Source organism: Diceros bicornis, chromosome 9, assembly GCF_020826845.1.
Source record: "Diceros bicornis minor isolate mBicDic1 chromosome 9, mDicBic1.mat.cur, whole genome shotgun sequence".
In the NCBI taxonomy this organism is placed as follows: Eukaryota; Metazoa; Chordata; class Mammalia; order Perissodactyla; family Rhinocerotidae; genus Diceros; species Diceros bicornis.
This window is the reverse complement of record NC_080748.1, coordinates 8,757,981-8,783,524: the sequence shown is the minus strand read 5'-3', so window position 1 is coordinate 8,783,524 and position 25,544 is coordinate 8,757,981. Positions and strand designations below refer to the sequence as shown.

Here is a 25,544-nt window from a genome sequence, read left to right as displayed (position 1 = left end):
ACTCTATCCTGCATTTCTCTTAACTTCTTTTCATATTTATAATCTTTTTGTCTCTCTGTATTCCTTTCTGGATAATTTTTTTAGTAACTTTCAGTTTTCTAATTCTTTCTTCTAGTGTGTCTAATCTGTTAAACCCATCCAATGAGTTTTCTATTTCAATTTTTGTATTTCATTATAGAAGTTCTACTTGGTTCTTCTTCATATCTGCTAGATCATTTAAAAGTTATTTTCCCATACACTGCAGATATTTTCATTGTCTTTCTTTTCTTTAAACATAATGAGCATAGTTGTTTTATAAACTAAGCCTGATAATTATAAAATCTCTCACTGCCATCATGTTGTTACTTCCAATTATCTCTTGAGAATTGTTTCCTTGTGTGCCAGTTATTTTTTATTGTGACTAATCATTTTCTTTTGAAAATTAATTGTGATAATTATTTGAAACCCATTATAGAGGTACCTTCCACCAAAACGGATTTGCTGTAGTTTGCTACAGTAAAGTTCCTAGGCACTACTAATCCCAAACATTTTAAACTAAATTCACAGCTTGAAGTTTTTTTGAAGTTTTTTAAGTGGTATGAATCTAGGCTGTAAATTCATCTAATAACATTTTTGTGGTTATGATATTTCCAAGACAGGCAATTATTGCCACCCTCTTTCTTTTTTCAATGTCAAGGCAAATTTCCTGCAGTATTCTGGGGATTGGATTGATTGAGTTTCCTTCCGACCTTGGCTTTATGTCGGGAGAGCATTATACTCTCTACCTGAGGTGAGCCCTAGACTTTGATTTCTGAACTTTGTGTCCTGTGAGGGCATCAAGACAGATACTGAATTCACCTGGTTTGGAAATGCCCTTTTGCAGCAATTTCAGTATCCTGCTTACCTCTCTGGGTATTGTTGTTATTGTTAGTGCTGTTGAGTTGATTCTGACTCCTAGCAACCTTGTGTACAGGAGAGCAGAACCCTGCCTGGTCTTTTTGTGCCATCCTCTCACCTTCCTATGCTATGTCAGACAATGCTCTTTGCTATTCATAGAGTTTTCATGGCCAATTTTTTTTTCGGAAGTGGGTCGCCAGGTCCTTCTTCCTATCCTGTCCTAGTCTGGAAACTCTGCTGAAACCTGTCCACCATGGGTGACCCTGCTGGTATTTGAAATACCAGGGGCATAGCTTTCAGCATCACAGCAACATGCAGCTGCCACAGTATGACAACTGACAGATGGGTGGTGTGGTTCCTTGACTGGGAAACAAAGTGTGGAATCTTAACCACTAAACCACCAGGGCTGGCTTACGAATTCTCATAGACAGATAATAATAATGATGTTAACTAACACTTATATGTGATCATCAGGTGGCAGAAAGTGTACTAAGTCCTTTACCTGTATTATGAGGAAAATACTGTTATTTTCCTCATTTTAAAGATGAGGAAAGTGAAACACAATGAAGTTAAGTAACTTGCCCAATATCACACAGCAGATAAAGCTTAGATCCATGATATAAACCAGACAGTCTGACTCAAGGGTCTGTATTCTTAACTGTTCTATATTGATTTGGTTTTGAAAATCCATATAAAAGTTCCATTTATGGTAATATGATACACTAGGAAGTAACTCTGCTTTTAAAAAAACCATGGCCATGAAAACCTGGTGAATAGCAGTGGAGCATTGTCTGATATAGCACTGGAAGGTGAGAGGATGGCGCAAAAAAGACCAGGCAGGGTTCCGCTCCGCAGTACACAGGGTCACTAGGAAATGGAATCAACTCCATGGTACTAACAACAAATGAGAATTGATAAGAGAGAAAAACTGAGAAATGACAAGAGAAGAGATGGGGAAGGATAGCCTGGGATGTGAGAATAACCTGTATGGGAATAGGGAAAATGACAAAAATCTGGGGGAAAGTAATATAAAAATAGATTTTATTAAGGAAGTCTTGATGTATGTTATGCAATATAATTCATCCTTTTCTCTCTCAAAAGATCTTCAGCAAAGACCTGCATTAGTTTTCTTTTTTTTTTTTTGGTGAGGAAGATCAGCCCTGTGCCAATCCTCCTCTTTTTTTGCTGAGGAAGACTGGCCCTGGGCTGACCTCCGTGCCCATCTTCCGCCACTTTATATGGGACGCTGCCACAGCGCGGCTTGCCAAGCGGTGCGTAGGTGCATGCCTGGGATCCAGACCGGTGACCCCCGGTCCACCGCAGCGGAGCGTGTGCACTTAACCGCTTGCGCTGCTGGGCCGGCGCCTGCATTAGTTTTCAATGGCTTTTTTTGAATAGGATTTGTGTTTCCTTTGGATGTAATACTGTACCAAGATTGGTTTCTGGGTGGCTCCATCTTATTCTTATTCCATATTTACCTTACAGGAGTAAGTCAGTCCACCACAAAGACTGTTGTGTTTATTTATTTATTTATATATTTTTTTATTTTTGTGAGGAAGATCAGCCCTGAGCTAGCATCCATGCCAATCCTCCTTTTTGCTAAGGAAGACTGGCCCTGGGCTAACATCTGTGCCCATCTTCCTCCGCTTGATATGGGACGCAGCCAGAGCATGGCCTGACAAGTGGTGCATCGGTGCGCGCCCAGGATTTGAACCCCAGGCCGCCAGCAGCGGAGCGCGCGCACTTAACCGCTATGCCATGGGGCTGGTCCCAGACTATTGTGTTTAATAAGCATCTACATTGCTTTGGCAATCCGTCTGAAACATAGCAGGCACTCCAAACAAAACAAAGCTACACCAAGACAACTTGAATAAAATAAATGGATGAAATGCTGGCAAAATGAAACAAAATTTTTAATTCGAAAAGAAAACTTAGATGTTAGAGATGTCTTTGTAACACCAAAGGTATCAAAGGTAACGTGTATGAAAGGTAAATATGATATAAAAACGATGATGACATTTTAAAAATAGCTCCTGTAAGTTGTGATTTTCAGTATTCGCCTGACTCTTTCTCTAACATTTTGTAGTTACAAAAAGTGAAACTGCTTAGTACAGAAGGCTTGGAAAACATAGAGTAGGGTTTCTCCACCTCTGCACTATTGACATCTTGGGCCAGATAATTCTTTGCTAGGGGGTGGTGTCTGGGTGCATTGTAGGATGTTCAGCAGCAGCAGACCTCATCTCCACCCTCTGGATGCCAGTAGCACTCCCCACACCTAGTTGCGACAATCAAAAATGTCTCCAGATATTGCCAAATGTCCCTGGGGGGCAAAATACCACCAGATTGAGAACCACTGAAATAGAGGAATTACAGAAGTCACCTATCTAAGTAGAGATGTAAGCTTTTGGTTTACATAAATAAAAATTACCAACACAGTCACATTGAGCTTACGGTTCTATAGCCATTTATGTTCCACTCAGTAATCACTGTGTTTTTGTTATGTAATATTCCTCTACAGTGTGATTTTTTTTGATAGCGCAAGTACTGTATAACAAAATAATCCTAATTCCTCCTTTCTCCTTCTAGTCCCTTCTATCATTGCTGTCATTCATTTCATTTCACTTATACATAAGCATACACACACACACACACACAATCAAATCACAGTGTTGCAAATAAAAGTTCTTATTTGACTTTCACTTATTCCTTCTCTGATGCTCTTCCTTTCTTTATGTAGGTCCAAGCTTCTGACCTATATCATTTTCCTTTTCTCTAAGGAACTTCTTTTAACATTTTTTGCGAGGCAAGTCTATTGGCAACAAATTCTCTCAATTTTTGTTTGTCTGAGAAAGTATTTCCTCTTTACTTTTGAAGGATAATTTCACAGGACACAGAATTCGAGGGTGGTGGGGTTTTTTTCTGTCAAGACTTTAAATATTTTACTCCACTCACTTCTTGCTTGCACAGTTTCTGAAGAGAAGTCAGAGGTAATTCTTATCCTTGCTTCTCTATAGGTAAGGTGCTTTTTTCTTCTGGCTTCTCCAGGATTTTTTCTTTATCTTTGATTTTCCATAGTTTGAGAACGATATGTAGTTTTTCTGGCATTTATCCTGGTTGGTGTTCTCTGAGCTTCCTGGATCTGTGGTTTGGTATATGACATTAATTTGGGGGAAATTCTCTTTCATTATTGTTCCAAATATTTGTTTCTGTTCCTTTCTTTCTTTCTTCTCCTTCAGATATTCCCATTATGTGTATGTTATACCTTTTATAGTTGTCTGGCAATTCTTGGGTATTCTGTTTTGTTTTCTTTTTTTTTCAGTCTTTTTTCTCTTTGCTTTTCAGTTTTGGAGGTTTCTATTGAGATATCCCCGAGCTTGAAGATTCTTTCCTCAGCCATGTCCAGTGTACTAATAAGCCCATCAAAGGCATTCTTCATTTCTGTTGCAGTGTTTTTTTATCTCTAGCATTTCTTTTTGGTTATTTCTCATGATTTCCATCTCTCTGCTTACATTACTCATCTGTTCTTGCATACTATCTACTTTACCTAGTAGAGCCCTTAGCATATTAATCATAATTTTTTAAATTCCCAGTCTGATAATTCCAACATCCCTGCCATATCTGAGTCTGGTTTTGATGCTTTCTCTGTCTCTTCAAACTGTGTTTTTTGCCTTTTAGTATGTCCTGTAGTTTTTTCTGAATAGTCAGATGTGATGTACTGGGTAAAAGGAACTGCCTAGCCCTGGTTCCCAGGGAGGTTGCTGCTTGTGGGTTTCTGCTCCGGTAAGTTGTGATTCTCGGTATTCACCTGACCCGCTCTCTAATTTTGGGGGCAGGGGTTTGCCCTGTGACCTCAGTTCTCTTATAGATCTAAGAAAAGTTGTTGATTTTTCAGATTGTTCAGCTTTTACTTGTTATTTGGACCTACTGCATAATTTTTAATGGATGCTGGTATTAACAGTGTATGGACATACCACACTTTACATAACTAATCCTTGGAGACTTTGTTTCAAATAAGGCTGCATAAACATACTTGATTATTTACTTACAATAGATTCTTGTGAGTAGAATTGCAGCTCAAACTAAAGACGAAGTATTAAAATTTGGTGCTGTCCATTGGTAGGGTAATGGACTTCAGTGACATCCTGTGTCACCCTCACTAACTAAATTCTCTTTACACAAGCATGTCCAAGGATCCACTCTCGAGCGGAGACAAGTCTTCTCCGGACCCCTTCGGCACTCGTGCTTTTCTAGTCCTAGGTCAGCTGCCCAAGAGAGGACCGCCTTCTGGCAGGGGTTGGTGAGCCTCCACATGCAGGGGGCGCTGTAGGATACGCGGCGGCTCCGAAGGAACCAGACGCCGCTCTCCTTCGGCCGACGCTCTGTCCCGCCCGTCCCGCCCCCTCGGCGACGCCAGGTTTGGGGAAGTGTTTCTAGGAGACGGCGCTGGTCCGCTGCGCCTGCGCAGTTGACGCCGCCGGGGGCTGACTGAGGGCCCGCGGCGGGGCCGGATGAGGTAGTTCCCGGTGCGTCTGGGTAGCTGTCGTCCGCCAAGTTCCTTCTCTCCGTGGTACGCCTGTGAGGCGAGCTTCCGGCAGACGAAGCTTCGGGATGGAGCACATCCGTACGACCAAGGTAGTCGGGCGCGGGAGAGCCGTTCGCGGCCGGCCCGGGTCCAACCGGGCAGAGCGGGAGGCGGCGGGTGGTGGCTAGAGTTCAGCTGGCCCGACGGGGTCTGAGGGCCGGCCGCTCGGGCGGGGGCCTGGGCCCGGACCGGAGTGGCCTGGCCGGGCCTAATCCGGGAGGGCGAGGGCGGTTTGGGCCAAGGAGGTGAGGAGGCCTCCTGTACCCACGGGAGTGCGAGTCTCGGTTTAGTTCTTGGCGTTGGATTTGGATGATTTGGGCTGCTTGGGGTTAAGTCTGGTGAAATTGGTCGCCCTCCTCTCAGCGCTAAACTTTTTTGGGCAAAATTGGAAGTGCTTTAGCTTCAGAGGCTTTCAGCCGTTCGCGGCCTCCTGCAACGGAAAAGCGCTGGGTCGTCAGGTTAACATTGCGATGCTGTGTAAGCTTTTCCTTGTTCACATTTAATTGTCCGGTGCCACAGATTCTGGGTGCAAGTTTTGGAGGAGCTGCGATCAGCCCCGGGCTGCACCCCGCCTTCTTGTCTCGGGCTCCAGTCATCTACATTTGTTATTTCCATTTCTGTGCCTCAAACTTGATTGTCTGTACTGTCAAGAGTCAGCTTAACAGGGGAATTATGGAGAAGGGAAAAATGTTATCCTGTGTTTTAAAGTGTCTGATGGAACTGTTCTTCAGTTGAGCTTATTAAATCCCATGCTTAATTTTTGTGTGTGAACGGTATTTATTTTGAGAACAAGTATTTTTATGATTCTGTTACAAATTTTAAAACTGAAGGAAGTGACATCAGAATCTTGCCAAATTACTTTACCAACAATATTCAAGTTCAACTTCAACTTTGGGAGGGAGGAAACTTAAATCAATACCAGAAGAATTGAATAACATAATTTTAAGATCGCTCGGAGCCCAACAAAATCAGGAAGAGGACCCACCGTGAATCCTGACTCCTCCTGTTTTGCTGAAACCATCCTTCTATTGCTGCTCATCCTAGTTACCTTTCATGTAGGAAAATAGCAGACATACCTCATCATCATTTGTTTCATGGAGAATTTGAGATTTTTGTCTTTAAAGTGTTTCACAAACCTTTTTAAGGTGAACATGGATTTTTTAGAGCTTTTTTAACATTGCGTATATTGTATCTAATAAAATTGAAGATGCTAAAAACTAACCCCTTTTTAAAAATCTTTTTTTTTTTTCTTAAGAAAAGAAAGGTAAAATAACTCTAGAATTCAAGTTGCTGGCACTTAAAGTTTGAAATTAGAAGGGTGATTAAATAACCGAACTAGTAGAAGATGCAGAGGTGGAAAAGAGGACTCGAGTAGGCGTCAGATCAGGATCTTGCCCTGTTTCCAAGGTTCCAGATGTTTATTATATAGTAGCCATGTGCACATGACTTCCTTTTGTACAAGATTGAACCTCATCTTTGCATTTTTCATAATGCTTGCTACACTGCTTAGCATACAATAGAGAAGCAGTGAAAATGAACTGAATTTAGTAAATTAGAACAAACCCTATTACTAGGTGATTGGTAAGAGTGAACAGAATTTTACAAAATCCTTAGGATCCCTTGGCTTATTTTAAACCTTTCCTCCTTAAATTTATGATGAATATATATCTTTGTTTTTATTTGTATAGTTGTAGCTTCTCTTCTTTTCTGGAAGATTATTGCTGGTGACTAATTTGGTCTGATGTTCCTCTTTACCAGTTGATGGACTTTTCTTCAGTTAATTTTCTGATTTAGTCTTATCTTTTCACACTGAGCCTGTGCTGGTGGTTTAGTAAGGTCCTTTTATGCCTTTTTAAAGACTAAGAGATTTCTGACTAATTTTCTATTAAAATTACTTCTCAAGTGTGCTTCTTTATCACTTTGGATTATTTTTCTACCATTGGACCGTTACGCCTCTGGAATAATCTTAAATGGATATGTGTAGACTGCAATTAAACAGGTAGTTACTAGGTACCTGTTACGTGCCAGGCACTGTACAGACACTGGGTATACCACAGTCAGCATGATAGACACGGAACTCATGATGCGTTCTGATAATTGTTGTGTGGACTATAATGTTTTCTTAAATTATAATTTATTCTTAAAAGATTGATTTGAACATAGCCAACTTTTTGTTTCTATTATGCATAACCTTCACCTGGACATAGTTAATTTGCTGCAAAAATAATTGTAAGTATTTCAAAACTAAAAATGAATGCTTTAAGTTTATTTAGCTGTTTTGAACTCTGTAGTTTAGTCATTATGATCAAGAATTGACTATAGAGTAGTACTTTGTAACTATTTAATGATTTGTTCTATGTTGTTCAGACAGCTGTATTTGAAAAGTAATAATTACCACTTACTAAGCAACTGTATGTCAATATAGCCAACTATACACATATTATTTCACAATATTTACAATTTCACAAATATGTTATCGTATGCAAAATTATCACTGATCTCTTAAATAACCCTGCCAATTGGGTCATTATCTCCATTTATAGATGAGGAAGAAATAGGCTTAGAGAGTTTAAATAACCTGCCCAATTAGCTCATGAGGGGTAAAGTCAAGATTTAAACCAAGGTTTGACTATGTAATGTTTTTTCCATTGCCTCTCTAGTTTTAATCTAATTGTTTAAATTTATTAATATTAATTTAGAAATAAATTCTAATAGTAGTTCCTTTAAGAGCTTTCTCTTCTCCAAACCTCTTCTTAACATAAGTAAATAGTATTTACGTAGTATTATTATTTTTTATGTTTATGGTCATTTTTTTTTCAAGTTCCTTTTTTTTTTGAAGAAGAAGAAGATTGGCTCTGAGCTAACATCTGTTGCCCATCTTCCTCCTTTTTTCTCCCCAAAGACCCCATAGATATTTGTATGTCATAATTGTACCTCTTTCTAGTTGTTCTATGTGGGATGCCGCCTCAGCATGGCTTGATGAGCGGTGAGTAGGTCTGCACCCAGGATCCGAACCGGCAAACCCTGGGCCGCCAAAACTGAGTGTGCGAACCCAAGCGCTACGCCACCGGGCCGGCCCCTGGTCATTTTTTATTTTTATTGCTCACTATGTACAGTAGTTTATCAGGTAAAGTATTTTAGCTGAGTACTAATTAAATAGCTTTATACTTCTAAAATTTAGGAACAGATATATCATCCTATTTTGGTCACATTTGGTTTACTAACTGTATAGCATCAATAAAGATGTCGAGTCTGATTTTGAATTTCTGAAATAGCATTTCCAACATTTGATGAGTGTAGCTACTGCCTATCACTTTGAGCTCTAATTTTGCCCTAATGAGATAGTCTTGCCAAGAAACAATGGGAAATTAGCAGGGACAGTTCTTTATGCTGTCTTTCTCCTTTCCCTGCCAGGCTCCAGTGCTTTGGCTGACATCATATATTGATATCGAATGATATTGTGCTGTTTGTGAATGGAATTTTACAGAATGAAATGGAAGAATGTTTTCCTAATTATATATGAAAGACTGCTTCCTAGAGTTTGTTATAGAATGGAATGCCCCATGAAAATCTGACCCCACTAGGGCTCAAATTGAGTTATTCCAAAAGTAATGCCCAGTTTGTTCTTAGCTTGTTACCCCCTTCTGTTATTAGAATGTGAGATCATACATGTGTGTATACAAATATATGTTATCTGTTAGAAAGAGGGAAGGAGATGCAAAACTAAGAATGGATCAAGAATAAGGAGAAACTGATATTATTTTAATTGTCTTTGAAATAAGAGCCAGTAGATTTTGAGGAGCACCTGAATGCTTTTCCCCGTGTAAAGTGCTGTTTTGACTGTCACTGACATTATCCCGTTATACAGGTGAGAAAACTGAAGCCTGCAGAGATCAATAAAATAACTTGTCCTGATTCAAACAGCTAGCTCTACTAAAGAAGAGGTGGTGCTGGGAACTTGAATCCAGGTCTTCGTGATACGAGTCCTGTTCTCTCAACCATTACACTCTCCTGCCTCACAGAGTAATTATCTAATCCAGAGATTTGCGTAGTGAGGTAGGACAGTGTGAGTGGGAACGGAGAGGAGGGGATGGATGAGAGGAATTAGGTGGTAGGATTTTGTCTAGTCGGTAGCTGATTATGAGGGTCTAGAGCTAAGGAAAAGGTCTGGCCCAGAGAAATAGCTTTGTTGTCAATGTTTAGGTAATCATTGAAATTTTCTGTCATGGATGAGTTTACGTAAGGAGACTACGTAGATGCTCTGTAGAGTAGAGTGTGAAGGTGGGAGCCCTAGGAATCCTTAAAAAGGGGCAAGCAGAGGAAGAGGAGCCAGAGAAAGAGTATCAAGGATAAAATGGGAAGAAGTGAATCACATAATCATAATGTGATTCAGATAGGAAGAGAACAGTCTTCCATATTCTGATTTCCTCCTCTGCTTCCTCTTCCTCTGCGTCCTGCTCTTCTGCTCCCTCCTCTGCTCCTTCCTTTTCCATGGGCCAGACACTATTATAGGTACTGGGAAAATGGCGATGAATAAATCAGACAAAAATCCCTGACCTTGTAAAACTAATTTTCTAGTTTAGGTAGAAAGACATAACAATAAACAAAATTAATGTCAAGTATATAATATGATAGATGGTGGTAAGTGCTGTGGAGAGTGCCAGGGTGGGGTTGGGGGAGGACAGTTGTAAATAGGGTAGTTGGGGAAGCCCTTACAGAGAAAGTGACACTTGAGTACAGACCTGAAAGAGGAGAGGGAGTAGCCATTTCAGCGTGGCTGGGGAATAGGGACAGTCCCAACAGTGGGAACAGGAAGAGCAAAAACCCTATGTTGGGCCTGCCTGGTTGGTAAGAACTAGCAAGAAGACCAGTGTGGCTGGAGCAGAGTGAGTGAAGGAGAGAGCATAGTAGAAGATTAAATATGGGACAGGGACAGATTACTGTAGAGCTTTGAAAACTAATATGACATCTTTGCTTTTACTGAATGAGATAGGAAGCTGTTGATGGAATGTCAGGTGTGTCTAACCTGCAGAAAAGCAAAAGTAAGATAGGACTGAAAAGTGCCCACTGGATTTTTGATCTGTTTCATTTGGTGATTTATGGAGCCAGGCGCTCTTTTAAGAACTGGGGACATGGGAACAAAAAGAGATAAAAAAGCTCTTTTGATACTTTACCTTCCAACTTTACGAAGGCAGCTTGATGCTCTTTCTTTTTGATAGCTAATTCTTGGCAAGATGTCAGTGCTATGGAGTATGGGATAATGATTCTGAGAGTCCCAAATGGGTGCCTGGCTATAGGGAGGGATGTACAGCATGCCAGAGAAACCGTGACAGTGCATTTTCTGCTGCAGTGGCCATTGTTATGTAGTTGTAGAGTAAGTACAACTGTTGGTCACAGACCTTTGATTGAGGGAGGCCATTGGTCCCTCCCTGTCCCAGTCGCCACTTTTCCCTCTTGGGGGTAGATCAGTGTCTGAATTTTCTGAGTGTGATTCTGTATATGTGTGATTCCCTGTGTTTTTCATTTCCAGCTTTGTAATCAGCTGAAATTTGAACTTCCTGTATAGACCATTAGGGTCTCTTTTAGTGCGGGCCTATAGTTAGCAGCAATTCAACTAAATGGCCTTTCAAGTAATGTGTTGGCATTTCCCATTCTCACCATAATGACCACACACTTCACTTCTTTTCCCTGTGCTCCATTTTCTTCTTCTTGGTTTATTCTTCTTTTCTCATAACCTTTCCCTCCTTCCCCATTTCCTTTTTGCCTGTGGTGATGCCTATAACTAAAGGATCCTAACACTATTTCTGTAGTGCCTCAGTGCTAGTGACCTGAAAGAGTTGTAGTTGCTTCCTAATATTTGGCTTAAAACGTTTCCAAGAAAACACTTGGAAAAATCTGTAGCAACATCTGTAAATACTTTCAGTTCCTTGGTGAAAAGGGGAAATATGAAGCAATAGTTGATGTTTGGAAATTGGCTAAGTCTGTGGTTTGAAATTTGTATGCTGATGATTTTAGCAAAGCAAAAAGATCTGTTGGGGAAGAGAATCCCCCTCTGCCCTTTCTCTTAAGGTTCTTATGGCTGGCCAAATAAAAGACAAGTTAGCAGGAGAAAATAATACCAAGTTTAATAACATGTGTACATGGGAGAAACCAGGGAAACTGAGTTTCTCAACAAATGGTGGAGATTTTCATCCTAAATACTATCTTCAGCTAAAGACAAAGGAGGATGTTGCGGGGGGTCGTTTGGGATTTCAGAGGGGAAGAAGACAATTCACATAAAGAGAGAAATGTAAATGTTTGTCAGACAATTCTTTGCAGGGCCACCTATAGAGAATGTGGCCCGAGAGACAGAAATTATAGTAATCAAGAGTATGTAGATTTAAATCCTCTCCTTCTGTGCTGATAAGAGTTTCCACAGATAAGGTCATCCCTCCTCTTCCCAGTACACAGAGGGAGATACCTTTACAAGTGTAAATATTTGGTAAACAGTACTTTGGTAAGAATGGGCTTAGCAAAGACCCTGCCAGTCTGTCCATACCCAGAGTTAAATTCCTTTAGGCAGTTAGTTGGGGAGGTCAAATGTCCATCAGAGGAAATAATCAAGATAAAGAGATATATTTTGGGGTGGCCAATTTTGATCTCCCACAGATCCAATTTCTTTTATTTTTTAAATTTATTTTAGGATTTGCAGCAAAGAACAGAATAATCAGTATATTTTCTCAGAAATTCTCTCGTTTTCTTCAAAACTTTAAGTACTAAATAAATGTTTTGGAACAATTTCAGATTAATTTTATTATCTGTTACATCCATATAGAGATAGCTATATTGAAGCAGTCACATGTAATGATTTTCTGTTATATTTTCTTGATTTGAATGTAATTTTGCATTTACTAAGGTAATGAATAATCCTCAATTTGTTATAGTCAAAGTGAACTTCCTTTTCTCTCAGACTTACAGTTCCTTTTTATACCCTATCTTAGTGAATGACAGCCAGTCTGACAAGCTTTACATCTCTAAGAAGTCTCTGTTTCTCCTTCCTTCCACTCACATCAGTTTTGTCATTATCTCAAGATGGGCTTCCTCTGTATGCTGTTACAGCTTAGTCCAGGCCCTTATCATATCTCTCCCAGGTACCCCTGGATTACTTCATTAGCTTCTTACCTGGTTACCCCACCATCAGTCTCTTCCTAACTCAGCATTTTCTCCACATTGCCATTGGAATGATCTTCTTAAAAATCACACCTGGTCATGGACTACTATGCTTAAAGTCTTCTGTTTGTATCCTTTTATCTATAGCACAGATTCTCTACTTTAACGTGTGTTTCTTTTTCATCAGATAGAATGTTATGTCCCTCCTCTTTTATGTTATGCCTCCTCTGTTGAGAATTCTGTATTTTCTCCATATTCCCCATCAGTCAAGGAAATTTTGTTGATCCTTGCTTTCAATACTTATATTAAGAAAACAGTTTTTTCCAACTATAGAGCATTAGAATATTGAATTTGCTTTTAAAGCCATATGCCTCCTTCGTTTCTCCATTTGAGCTTAACTGGACAGTAGATAATAGGGAGGACTGTCAGGGTTCAACTTATCAGCTTACTAACAGTAGTAATTTTTGCAAATTTTTATTTGAGCACTTTATTGCTTACTATTTGTCAAACAAACTTGGGGTAAAATACCTGACATTTATTATCCAACCTTATTGCAGTGCTCGAGGGAGAGATTATTGTCTTTATTTTACAGATAAAGAAAAGGAGACCCTCGGGGCCAGCCCCATGGCTTAGCGGTTAAGTGCGTGCTCCGCTACTGGCAGCCCGGGTTCGGATCCCGGGTGTGCACCGTTGCACCACTTGTCCGGCCGTGCTGAGGCAGTGTCCCACATACAGCAACTAGAAGGATGTGCAACTGTGACATACAACTATCTACTGGTGCTTTGGGGAGAAAAAGGGAAAAAGAGGAGGAGGATTGGCAATAGATGTTAGCTCAGGGCCGGTCTTCCTCAGCAAAAAGAGGAGGATTGGCGTGGATGTTAGCTCAGGGCTGATCTTGCTCACAAAAAAAAAAAAAGCAACAGAGGCCCAGACAGGTTGTCCTTTAGTTGATAGCCAGTAAATCTTTGTTGAGTGAATTAGTAAACTCTTCCTGATACTGCATATTTATGTATCCGTTCTTTCCATGTTCTTCATTTGTGTGGGGATGGGGATGCACACGTAATGCAGTTGTATATTTCAAAGGGCCGGAGTTGGTAAGAAGCTCTTTTAAAAAGTGGGAGGACTAGATAAGCTGGGGCCTTAAATGTGTGGAAAAAGAGCATAATGATAGAAAAGGAGCCAGCCTAATGTGAGTTAAGAGCAATTAACTCAAAATTAAGAGGGATTAATTTGGAGTTCAAGTTAGAAGGAATATCAGTTGCATAAGAATGACTTGGTGAGCTTCTTAAAAATACAGATTCTTGGGGCCAGCCCCGGGATCGAGTGGTTCAAGTTCCGTGAGCTCCACTTGGGTGGCCTGGGTTCGCGGGTTCGGATCCTGGGCGTGGACCTGCACCACTAGTCAAGCCATGCTGTGGTGGCATCCTGCATACAAGGTGGAGGAAGATTGGCACAGATGTTAGCTCAGGGCTAATCTTCCTCAAGCAAAAAAAAAAAAAAGGAAGATTGGCAATGGATGTTAGCTTAGGGCAAGTCTTCCTCAACTGAAAAAAAAAATACAGATTCTTGGTCTCCATCTCCTGAGATGATTGAGTGAAGTTGAGGTGGGGCTTGAGATTTGTCCTTTTTTTTTTTTTGTGAGGAAGATCAGCCCTGAGCTAACATCTGCCAGTCCTCCTCTTCTTGATGAGGAAGACTGGCCCTGAGCTAACATCTGTGCCCATCTTCCTCTACTTTATGTGGAACGCTGCCACAGCACGGCTTAACAAATGGTGCATCAGTGCATGCCTGGGATCCAAACCTGGGCCGCCAGCAGGGGAGCACGCACACTTAACCGCTACGCCACGGGCCGGGGCCAGCCCCTTGGGATTTGTACTTTTGCAGAGTTTTAGAGGTGATTCAGATGAACAGCTAGGCTTTGAAACTTGTATGTAGGTAACCAAAATTAAAGATCTAACAAAGGGAATTTAAGGTAATTTTAATGTGGAAATTAGGAGGAATCAAGAAATAGGCTTAGAGTGTTGGGAAGAGTATTTTCAACGTGAATTTCCAATCTTGATAGACACCCAGCTAGAAAGAACTATGTAGGTATAACACAGCTCCTAATTGGGTGAAGGGGGGGTATAGGGGACTGAGAGTCCACACGTGTATTTAAAAAAAAAAAAGCTGAACTATGAGTGTACACTCTATTAGTAATTTGTTTTAAGTTTGTTCATTCATAAATTACTGAATGAGTATCTACTGTTCACGTCCTATGTAGGGAATAGGTGGCAGAGACAAATGAGGGATGGTAACGTTATAAAGAAGAATTCTGTTTAATAAATCCCTTGGATGATTTCAGCAAAAGAGACCGCTATTAAATTGTGGGCACCTTCTGTTTTTTCCCAATGGGAAATTTCTCTGTGGCAGTTCACCCTAGTTCAACAAACGTTTATTGTGTCAGATGCTATGCTCATTACTAGGTGTTCAGACATAAATAAGAGACAGTCCTTGGTCTGGAATATGTTATAGTCTTAGTGGGAGAGATGGGGGGCACATGGACAGATGCTTTCATTATAATGTAGGAACTATTTTACAGTGATGAAAGAGTCAGATTTTAAAAATATTTAGACTATAAAATTGGTAAGAATTGGTGAATAATTGAATGTTGGGGGGTCAAGAAGTCATAGAGTGATTCCCAGATTTCTCGTGTGGGTGACTGGATGAGGATGCAGTAACATTAACTCACAAATACAGAATTAGGAACATAAGTGTGTGAAGGGTGAGGGGAAATCAGTTTGTTTTTCAGTATGCTTAATATGACTCTAAGATATCCATGTAGAGCAGTATAGCATAGTGGGAAGGTGTTCCAGCTCAGGAATCAGACTTATGACATAGGGTCATAACTGTGCTATTCCACTTACTAGCTGTTACTAGCTGTTTGATATTGGGACATTTAACTAACCTCTCTAAGTCTCAGTTTCTATGGGGATAGTAATAGTACCTAACACACAGGAGTTGTGAAAATTAAAAGAAATAATGTATGTTAAGCACTTGTCATAATTCTGGGAATATAGTAAGACCTCAATATGGTGTCTGGAAGTATTATTGTTATTATATGTATAGCAGACAGTGTGAACTCAGGAGAAATCAGAGCTGGACATATAGTTTGGGGAGTTGTTAACACATAGGCTAAAATAGTGACAGTGGATAAGATTGCCTGTAGAGAATGGAGCCCTGAGGAATAATAGTAATGAATAGGGGTTGGGCAAAAGAGGGTTAAAATCCAAATGAAAAGTGGTATGATTGTTTTGAACATAGATAATTATGTGCCTTGTAGAGAAATTATTATTTAAGGCTTATGATTGGAGCACAACAGGAAATATGTATGACCTTTTAAAAATCCACACTTTAAAAAACTTTATGTGGACTTTCTTTAAAAGCAAACTTACTATTTAATTAAATAGTAAAATCAGCCCCTCCCTTTTTAAACTACTTGCCAATGTGCTTTTTTGTCTTCTCTGAATAGCTTTCTGAAGTGCTGCAAAATGATGTTGGCATGAATGTTTGCTTGAGTAGTGTTGATACTTTATGATAATCTTTATTTCCATATATATTCATTAATTCTCTTTTCTTTAAAGCCGTTAGCAGTCTGTTGTGATGGCTTCAGGAAATAAGGCTGGTGAGATTTACATTACGGTAATTGCTATCGGTTGCCTATAGTGTCTTTACAAGCAAGTCTGGCACAATTGAAGAGGAGTAAACAGTAGTTGATCCCATTGTTTTAAAAGTGTTTAAATTTGTTTTGGTTTGAAGTGTGTGGTGTAATGAAGCTAGGTTTTTATTTAAGGAAGAAATAGTCCTAAACAGTGAAATAAATGTTGTGCTGACCTCCAAGAGAAATCTTCATTCAGGTTTATAAGAAGGAAGTATTCCTGTTGTCTTAAAGGACAATGTGTGATGATCTGACAGTTTTTGTATGTCAAATCAACTGTCAGACCTGAGCTATATAAATTAGATCATATCTCTAAGTTTCCAGAGGAAAGTGTTAAAACTCAGTTCATTGCCTTACCCATGCAAATAAAGTTTTGTATCAAAAACAAATATTTTAATTTTACATTTAAATTTTAACTTCTTTAAACAGGTGCTATTATAAGCAAAAAATTGTCTATGGAATTAAATTTCTTGAGGAGGAGCTAATTAGCCTTTTAAATGGTAGTTATTAATTATTTTGGAAATCATAATTTCATAATGAGGAGCATTTTTTCCTTCAGTTTTAGTAAGGGAAAAGAAAATATATGTGGGGGGAGGTATAGAATTAATGAGATAATGGTTAGCTATCTGGTTTTGAAGACATACCACAATTTAAAGAACTATCTACAATCTGCTGCTATTGCTGTGGACTAAAAATTTTAAATTAGTAATGGTTATTTTACTTTTTTCCCTCTCATAAGAATGGATAGCAATAAAGACTGTCTTTTCAAAACAGTAGTCTCCTGCACATTCCTGGCGAACTCTAACCCCACTCTCCAGTGGCAACCTCATGAGTGTGTGTGTGTGTATACTGTACTATTAATAAAGATGTACTGCATACCTCACTGCCTCAGCTGTTAGAGGACGTAGAAGCAGCATATGGCATAATCTATGCCAGGGAATTCAGAGCCAGGAAGAAAGACAAAGCTAAGACATTAGGTAACTAATTAATTTTCTGAGAAGGATTCCTGTTAGGAGAGGGCATCAGTGAGCCTTGAAGAATACTTAGCATTTAGCTAAACAGAAGAGACCATTTTGGGAAGAGAAGTGTGAGTAAAAGCACAGAGCTAGACACAAAACGTTGTCCTGGGGAGAGTGGTGAGGAGAATATAGAGGTTAAGTTGGAGTTTGCAACCGTTTAGCTGTTTTCTTGATTTAATTTTTCTGGTAGTTCTATAACTCTAGATAATAACCTTATATATTTATTACTTGCCAACTTTAAGTAAAATATATTGACTCTTGGATATGAAGAATGTTTTGCTTATTTATACCACACTCCTCCTTCCTGTTCCCCTTAGTATTTGTGTTAATATTTTTTACAGAGTTTTTCTCTCTTGGTTCTATTTGTAGTTGTAAATAGTACCTATGTTGTTTGTGGTTCATATATTCCCCAAGATATATGAAATTTAACATTCAACATCAAATAGACTCAGGTTTTTGAACAGAAGGAGGAAAAAATTTGAATATGGTACATTTAAATCCTGAGACAACAGAAAAAGAATTTATACTACTTTTGAAATGAGCAGTAACATCTTTTTCTTTTTTAGGTTGAGCAAGTGAAATTACTTGACCGATTCAGTACCAGCAACAAGTCATTAACAGGAACACTGTATCTTACGGCCACACATCTATTGTTTATAGACTCTCACCAGAAAGAAACCTGGGTAAGGAGGACCTCTGCTGTACTGTTTACCATAATTATAATAACGGACCTGTTCTATTGCTGTGTTTTATTTTGAATGTGTACAAAAAAGTTTAATCATTGGTTACCTATCTCAACCCAAAATTTTTCGAAGTCACCCGATCACTTCTACCCTTCCTCCTAATAAAACAATAATGTTCTGTGAAATGTGGAATTCTTTTGTAGAATACCAGATTCTTTTTATCTGCATGAATAATTATAAAATATCTACTTGTGCCTTCTGGTTTTAAAAAATCTAAATAATATTTGTGCATGTTAACAGATCAAATGCCATATTCCACAGTATTTTTATACCAAATTGCAATTAGCGTGTTTAATTGGTTTTCTTTTTTTTTTGCTAGTACAAACAATGTGGTAATGGATATTTTGTATATGTTTCTTCCTGTATATGTGCCAGAGTTTCTCTGCCATATTTGCCTGAGAGTAGAATTATTGAGTCTTAGATAAGTGCATATTCAACCTTACTAAGTATGTCACTTCTCCAAAATGATTGTTTCAAAATATTCTCAGTAGAATACGACATATGTTCTCCACTCTTAGCGACACTGATATTGTCAACTTTAAATTTTTTGTCTATCTAGTGGATGTGCAATTGTGATTTTAATTTGCCAATTACAAGGAAGTTATCCTTTCAGCTATCTTGGCCTTCAGATTTCCTTTTCTTTTTCTGTTGGGTGGTTTTTCCTTTTATTGATTTTATATGAGTTCTGGTTTTTAATATTTTATCAGGTATGTGTGTTGTAGATAACTTCTCCTGGGGTGTGGCTTGTCTTGTGTGTATATATGTCTTTTAATTCAAGTTTAAAATTTTAGTGTAATAGATTTTTCATTTTTTCTTTTATAGTTTACGCTGTTTTGTGACTTGTGTAAGGAATCCTTCTTTATGTCAAAGTCATAAAGATTTTCCTATATTTTCTCCCAAAAGTTTATGTTTTGTATTCCAAGTATCAGGTTTTAATATATCTGGGAAATATTTTGGTGGATGGTATGACGTAGCGATTCATTTTTTTTTCATATGGATAACTGGCACCATTCATTGACTGTTTCGTTGCATTGATGTGTAGTATCAACTCTGTCATACATAAAGGTTCCATGTATGTGAGGGTCTGCTTTTGAGCTCTCTGTTCTGTTCTTTTGGCATATTGATTACACTGTACCAATAGCATACTGCTTTATTGACTGTAGCTTTTTTTGTGTGTGTGTGTGAGGAAGATCAGACCTGAGCTAACATCTGCCAATCCTCCTCTTTTTGCTGAGGAAGACTGGCTCTGGGCTAGCATCCATGCCCGTCTTCCTCCACTTTATATGGGACGCCGCCACAGCATGGCTAGACAAGTGGTGCATCGGTGTGCGCCTGGGATCCAAACCCCCGGGGCTGCCGCAGCGGAGCACGCTCACTTAACTGCTACGCCACCAGGCCAGCCCCGACTGTAGTTTTTTCATAAGTCTTGGTATCTATCAGGGCAAATCCTCTTGACTTGTTCTTCACATTTGCCATGGCTGTTTGGGGACCTTTGTTCTTCCCCTTATTTTTTAGCATTGATTAATTTATTCATTCATTCATTTAGCAAACATTAATGAGTATCTACTGTGTTTTTTATCACTATTCTAAGTATTTTCAAAACAATAGTCAATAAAATATAAAAATTCTATTCTCATGGAGTCCACATTCTGGTGGAGAGAGATAGACAATAAATAGGATAAATAAGTAAAATACACAGTGATGAAGGCTGAGCAGAAAGAGGAGATAGAATGTGGGATTTATGTGTCCTGTACTTGAAGGGTTGGGTTGAAATTTTAGACAGGGTGGCCAGGAAAGTCCCTCACTGGGGACATTTGAGTTAGACTTGAAGAGGTTGAGGGGTGAGCCCTGTGGATACTGGGGGACAATGCTTCAAGAAGAGAGAACAGCAAGTGCAAGCCCCCATGGTGGGAATATCCTGGTTTGTTAATGGAGATGAGACTAGTGGAGTGGAGGGGAGAGTAATAGGGAATGAGAGGAAATGAAATTAGAAATGTAATGGTGTATTGTGTGTGTGTGTCCTTAAGTTCCACCAAAACTCTATTAGGATTTTGATTGGAAATTATATTGAATTTATGAATTAACTTGAGGAGAATTGACATCTTGACAAAATTGAGATTTCTATCCTTGAACCATGGTATAGCTCTCTACTTACATCTTCATTAATATCTTTCAATAAAGTATTATACTTGCCACTGTAAAGGTAATGCTCATCTTTTGTTAGACATATCCATAGGTATCCTAAATTTTTTGTTGCAGCTAAAGATGACCTTAAATTGCATTTTAAAAACTTTTGCTTTACTATAGAAAGACATTTTATTTTTGTATATTGATTCTATACCTAGCAACTTTACTGAACTTCATTTTTCTAGGTTCTCTTGGGTATTATACGTGCTTCAATCATTTTTGCTGTAAAGACAGTCTTTTTGTTTCTTCTTTTCCAATCTTTATACCTTTCATTTCTTTTTCTTCTTCTGCCATGCAGAGGAGGACTACCAATGTAATATTGAATAGAAGGTATTATATCATACATTCTTGTCTTCATGATTTTAAAAGGAATCCTTCTAATGTTTCATCATTAAGGGTGACGATTGCTGTAGGATTTGGTTTTTGGTAACTATCTTTTAATAGAAGTTCCCTTCTGTCCCTAATATACCGGTGGTGTGTCAAGTGCTTTACATGTATTAAGTCATTTTTTCCTTACAATAACCATATAAAGTCATTCACTATTATCCCTCTTATTATCCTCATTTCACATGTAGTAGTAATCTGAGGCCTAAAGAGGTTGACATTACACATCTGTTAAATACGATGGAGCCAGGGCTCAGGCTGACTTGCTCCAGGCGTTAGGCTCTTTACACAATTCCTTAACTTCTCTTGCTGTAAGAAGATGAGGGAGACTTGAGCATGTTTCTCTGCCACTGATGATTCCAAGTTTTTTAACCTCCATTTTATAGATGAAGAAATTGAAGCTCAAAGAGGTGGTGATTTGTTCCATGTCACACAGACAGCGCAGAGTAGTAAGGTGAGCTTAGGCTTTGCCCACAGGTAGCTTTGAGTTCAAATACTAGCTCTGCTGCTTGCTGATTGGGTGCTTTCTGCTGTAAGTGAAAGAATATGTGACTGAAAATAGTGTCAAACCTCCCGAAAGAGAAGTGGATGGGCTTACCTTAGTACCTCCGTCACCTTTTATCAGGGAGGAAAAGCCTTCCCAGATGGCCCAGTGGACTTTCCCTAATATCTGGTTGTTGAGAATGGGACACTTGCAACTCCTACCTGCATAGAAGGCATTTTTGGTCTCTTGTGGGAGATGGGTGTTACAAGGTAGAGAAGAAAGGCAGACCAAGAGTGTCTGCCAAAGAGTGTGTAACTTTCAAGTCCTAGCACCTCCAGAATATGGGTATAGCATCACTCATCGTGTAGGGCTTTTGGGAATCTTAAATAAGATAAAATATGAAAAGCGCCTGTACCTATAGCTTAATAGTACCTCCGTAAATCGTAGCTGCTCTTACTATTTTTCTAAGCAGAAAATCAAGACGAGAGCTCAGTTCTGACTCCCAGTCCAGGGAGTCATATTGCACTTTTGTGTCATATTGTGCTTTTTCCTTGTGGATCATGCTGCATTTTTCTCTTCTCTCTTTGATTGTACTTTTTTTTATTTCCCCAGGAAGGCCATCCTATTGATATGCAGTTGCAATAAGTAAGTTAAGAAACTTACATGAGATGTTGATCTTGGAGAGGTTGTGTTCCCTAGAGTCATCTCTTCCCCATCCAGTGTTTGCCCAGGAACTGCCAGGAGGCAGGGCCTTGTAAAATCATTAGTCATGTTATCATCCATTCTATCTACCCTTTCTTTGTCCACCAGCCTTAATATCTTCTCTGTGTGTTATCCATCTCCTAGAGATACAAATGAAAGTTTCCTATATAGCTATTCGTTCAGATGTTGGGAATGTAGTTTTAGGGGCAGTTAAAAGATGTTGTTTTCTTCTTTCCTATTGTTGTCTTTTAAATGCTTTCTTATTAACACATTTCCATATGTCTCTCCTGAATGAAGTCTGTTTAGTACACTAGATCCATAAAAATGAACATTTTAGATCTAGAAGGGGCCTTACTAACTTTTTATCCTTTTTTCATTTTACAGATGATTATTTTTCAAGATCACATAACTAGTTACTGGCAGAGCCAGGTCCCTTCATCATTCTCTTCCTGCAAATAATTTTGGGTCTTAATTGGAATCAAAATAGTGATATAATATTATAGTAGCTTATTGTCATTGTCCCTTATTCTCTGTTTAGATGTTAGTATTAGATCATTTTAAGTAACTTGGCACAGGTCTGCTATGTGTAGTGTGTGTTAATTATCTGTGCTATATGTACTTTTAATTTCCACAGGACAAGTAATTCTCTCACTAGTCTTCTTTTTCAAGCTTTTGTTGATTATGCGTTTAATCTTGCAGGTGAACTTTAGACTTACATATTTAATACAATTAATAGTATTAGCATATAATATTATAATTATATAATATATGTGTATGATATAAATAATCAGCCATCAGACTGGCCCCGTGGCTTAGCGGTTAAGTGTGCGCGCTACGCTACTGGTGGCCCGGGTTCGGATCCTGGGTGCGCACCGATGCACTGCTTCTCCAGCCATGCTGAGGCTGCGTCCCACATTATAGCAACTAGAAAGATGTGCAGCTATGACATACAGCTATCTACTGGGGCTTTGGGGGAAAAAAAGGAGGAGGACTGGCAATAGATGTTAGCTCAGTGCCGGTCTTCCTCAGCAAAAAGAGGAGGATTAGCATGGATGTTAGCTCAGGGCTGATCTTCCTCACACACACACACACACACACACACACACACACACACACACACACTAAATAAATAAATAAATAAATAAATAAATAAATAAATAAATAAAATAATCATCCATATCTCACCCTGTCACAAAAAAACAAAAAGCAGGTTGGAGTTTTTTACTGGAATTTATGTTAAATTTTTAGCTTAATCTGGGATGAGTTGATTTCTTGCCATGATTCAGTTTTATCCTTCAGGAACCTGCTATGACTCTAAGATCTTTTGTATTCCGGGAAAGTTTTCTATAAATATTTTAAATAAATAGGAGTGGTATCGAAAAGGGAAAACTTTTTTTAGTAGCAAACAATATTATAGGTAGTAGGTGAGAATAATAATCATATGTTTAAAATGCCATCCAGTATTGAGTTTATACTAGGACTTTCTATTCATTTATTCAGTAAACATTTATGATGATGGAGGAGGCGTCAGCGATGACACCTATATTTCTGGCTTGGTCAAATTTTAAGTTTAAATGTGTAATATATAACATTTGAAGCTTTATTTTATTTGAACAGGGTCATTATAATGCTCCAGGTACCATGTTAGATGCTGGAGATATAGTAGTGATCAGCTTAGCTATAGTATTGCTCTTTGTGAAGTTTCCAGAATCTAGCTGGAGAAGTAGACATTCACTATACGATGAATTACTCGTGTACTAAGTGCTATGAAGGGAAAGTATAGGTTGATAAGCAATAAGAAAATGGAGGGGACCTAACTTACTGGGGAAGGGCGGTGGGGGATGTCAAGCAATACTTCTTGGTGATGAGTTTTAAGCAAAAGCCAGAAATAATACTAGAAGTTCCTAGGAGCTGCAGTATCCCGGTTAGTAGGAGCAACTCAGAGCCTGTGTAAAGGAGCTTGGCACATTTGAGGAGCCAAAGGAAGGCTATTGTCACTAGAACTTAGTGATGTGGGGAGGGACTTGAATCAGGCTAGAGACATGAGAAATAACAAGACAAGATTATTTTTTAATGGTTACCTGCCTTGTAGAAAATGGATTATAAGGAGTCAAGAGTAGATATGGAGAGAGCATTTAGGAGGCTGTTCACAGCAATTCAAGTAATAAACAATGGGAACATTGCAGCAGGGGAGTGACAGCAGAGATGGAGAGACATAGGACAGAGATATTTGGGAGATGCAGTTCTTGGGGTTTGATGGTGTATTGAGTATGTGGAGGGATGGAGAAAGTATCGGTATATTTCTGGCTTGGGTATTCAGTCATTTAAAATTTTTAAATTTTAGTGTGTAGTATATAACATTTGAGACTTTATTTGAAAAGGACATTTCTAACATTTGTGTAATCTAGAAGAGAATAAGATATTTACTGCTTTTTAAAATGGTGATCAAATGTTTTTTTCATGCTGTAGATATTGCACCACCATATTGCCTCAGTAGAGAAATTGGCTTTGACTACTTCTGGATGCCCACTTGTGATTCAGTGCAAGAACTTCAGGATTGTGCATTTCATTGTTCCCAGAGAAAGAGATTGCCATGATATTTACAACTCTTTGCTACAACTGTCTAAACAAGGTATTGTTCTTAGAGACCAAAGCTTACTTTCTCAATTTTGAGATGGATTATCTTAAATGCTTTATTTAATGTCTCATTATTATTATTTTATACTTTAAGTTACTCTTGAATCAAGTTCTTGTGCACCCTATTCCAAAAAATTTGGCCTAGAAATAATTAGAAACTTATCATCTGAATTGTAAGAATGGTTTTCAAAGAAGGGGTGATAGTAGAGAAAAAGCAAAGCATTTGTAGTACAGATTTTAAAAAACATAGGTTTATGTTAAAATGTTTTTAAAGTCTGTTGATAGCCAGGAGCAGAACTCTTTTTCAAGTGGGTGTCCCACAACCAAAGGGAATGACTTGGAAATTGATATTACTAAATGAAAAGTTAAGAAAGGTTGGGCTCTTCTGGTTGCAGTGGGACTAATAAATTTAATTGACTAGAGTGGAACATAAAGGAGATGCGCAGAAGAAAAAGAGAGGGTGAATCCTACTTTAGTAGAGGTAGGAGTGAGAGGGATATAGGCCCTAAAGAGGAATCGTATCACTACTTATGCCTTAGGGATCTGGAGGCTTCCTTCCCCCAACATGACTTGAATTACATAGATTTTTCCAGAGAGACAAAGCACACTGGTTACTGAATGTTACTTTTTTGTTGAACACCTAGATTGCATTGGTCTAGGTCTGTGTTCACTCTTCTCTCCTGACACGTAAAGCCTGTAATGCTTATCTCATTGTCCCAAGTTAAGCCAGATCTTTTAGTAAAGATGGTTCTGTGGCTTCTGGGGGCTTATTGTTGTTCAGAAGTAAGTGCTCTCTGGAGCTCTGTGCAACTGTTGCCATTGTTGGTCAACACTGTCCTATGGGAATGTATATGCGGTTTCATGGTCTATATGCCACCTCTAGTTTTTTATTACAGTATTAGTCTTTCCTTAATAACATCTCATTTGGGAAAAATGGTGAGTGGGAAGTGTCTGTGTCTTTAAAATTTTACTTTTAAGAAAAGGAAATATTGCAGTATTTAATGTACAAGTCTAGTTATTGTGTACTAGCTTTTGCTGATGATATAAATTGAATCTCAGATCCATTATGTGTGCCTCTAGATATGAT

The 25,544-nt window shown here is 38.7% G+C and overlaps 1 protein-coding gene across 2 annotated transcripts in view; it reads left to right on the top strand.

The window, feature by feature from the left end:
• Positions 1–5,359: 5,359 nt before the first annotated feature.
• MTMR6 (myotubularin related protein 6) overlaps positions 5,360–25,544 on the top strand; it is a 44,476-nt gene continuing 24,291 nt past the window's right edge. The window contains exons 1-3 of one of the 2 annotated variants that reach the window (XM_058547864.1): positions 5,360–5,508; positions 17,887–18,003; positions 24,290–24,452. In XM_058547864.1, coding sequence (XP_058403847.1) covers positions 5,485–5,508; positions 17,887–18,003; positions 24,290–24,452 — 304 coding nt within the window. In that variant the 5' untranslated portion in view covers positions 5,360–5,484. The remainder of the gene's footprint in view (positions 5,509–17,886; positions 18,004–24,289; positions 24,453–25,544) is intronic. The other variant, XM_058547865.1, reaches the window with a different exon arrangement.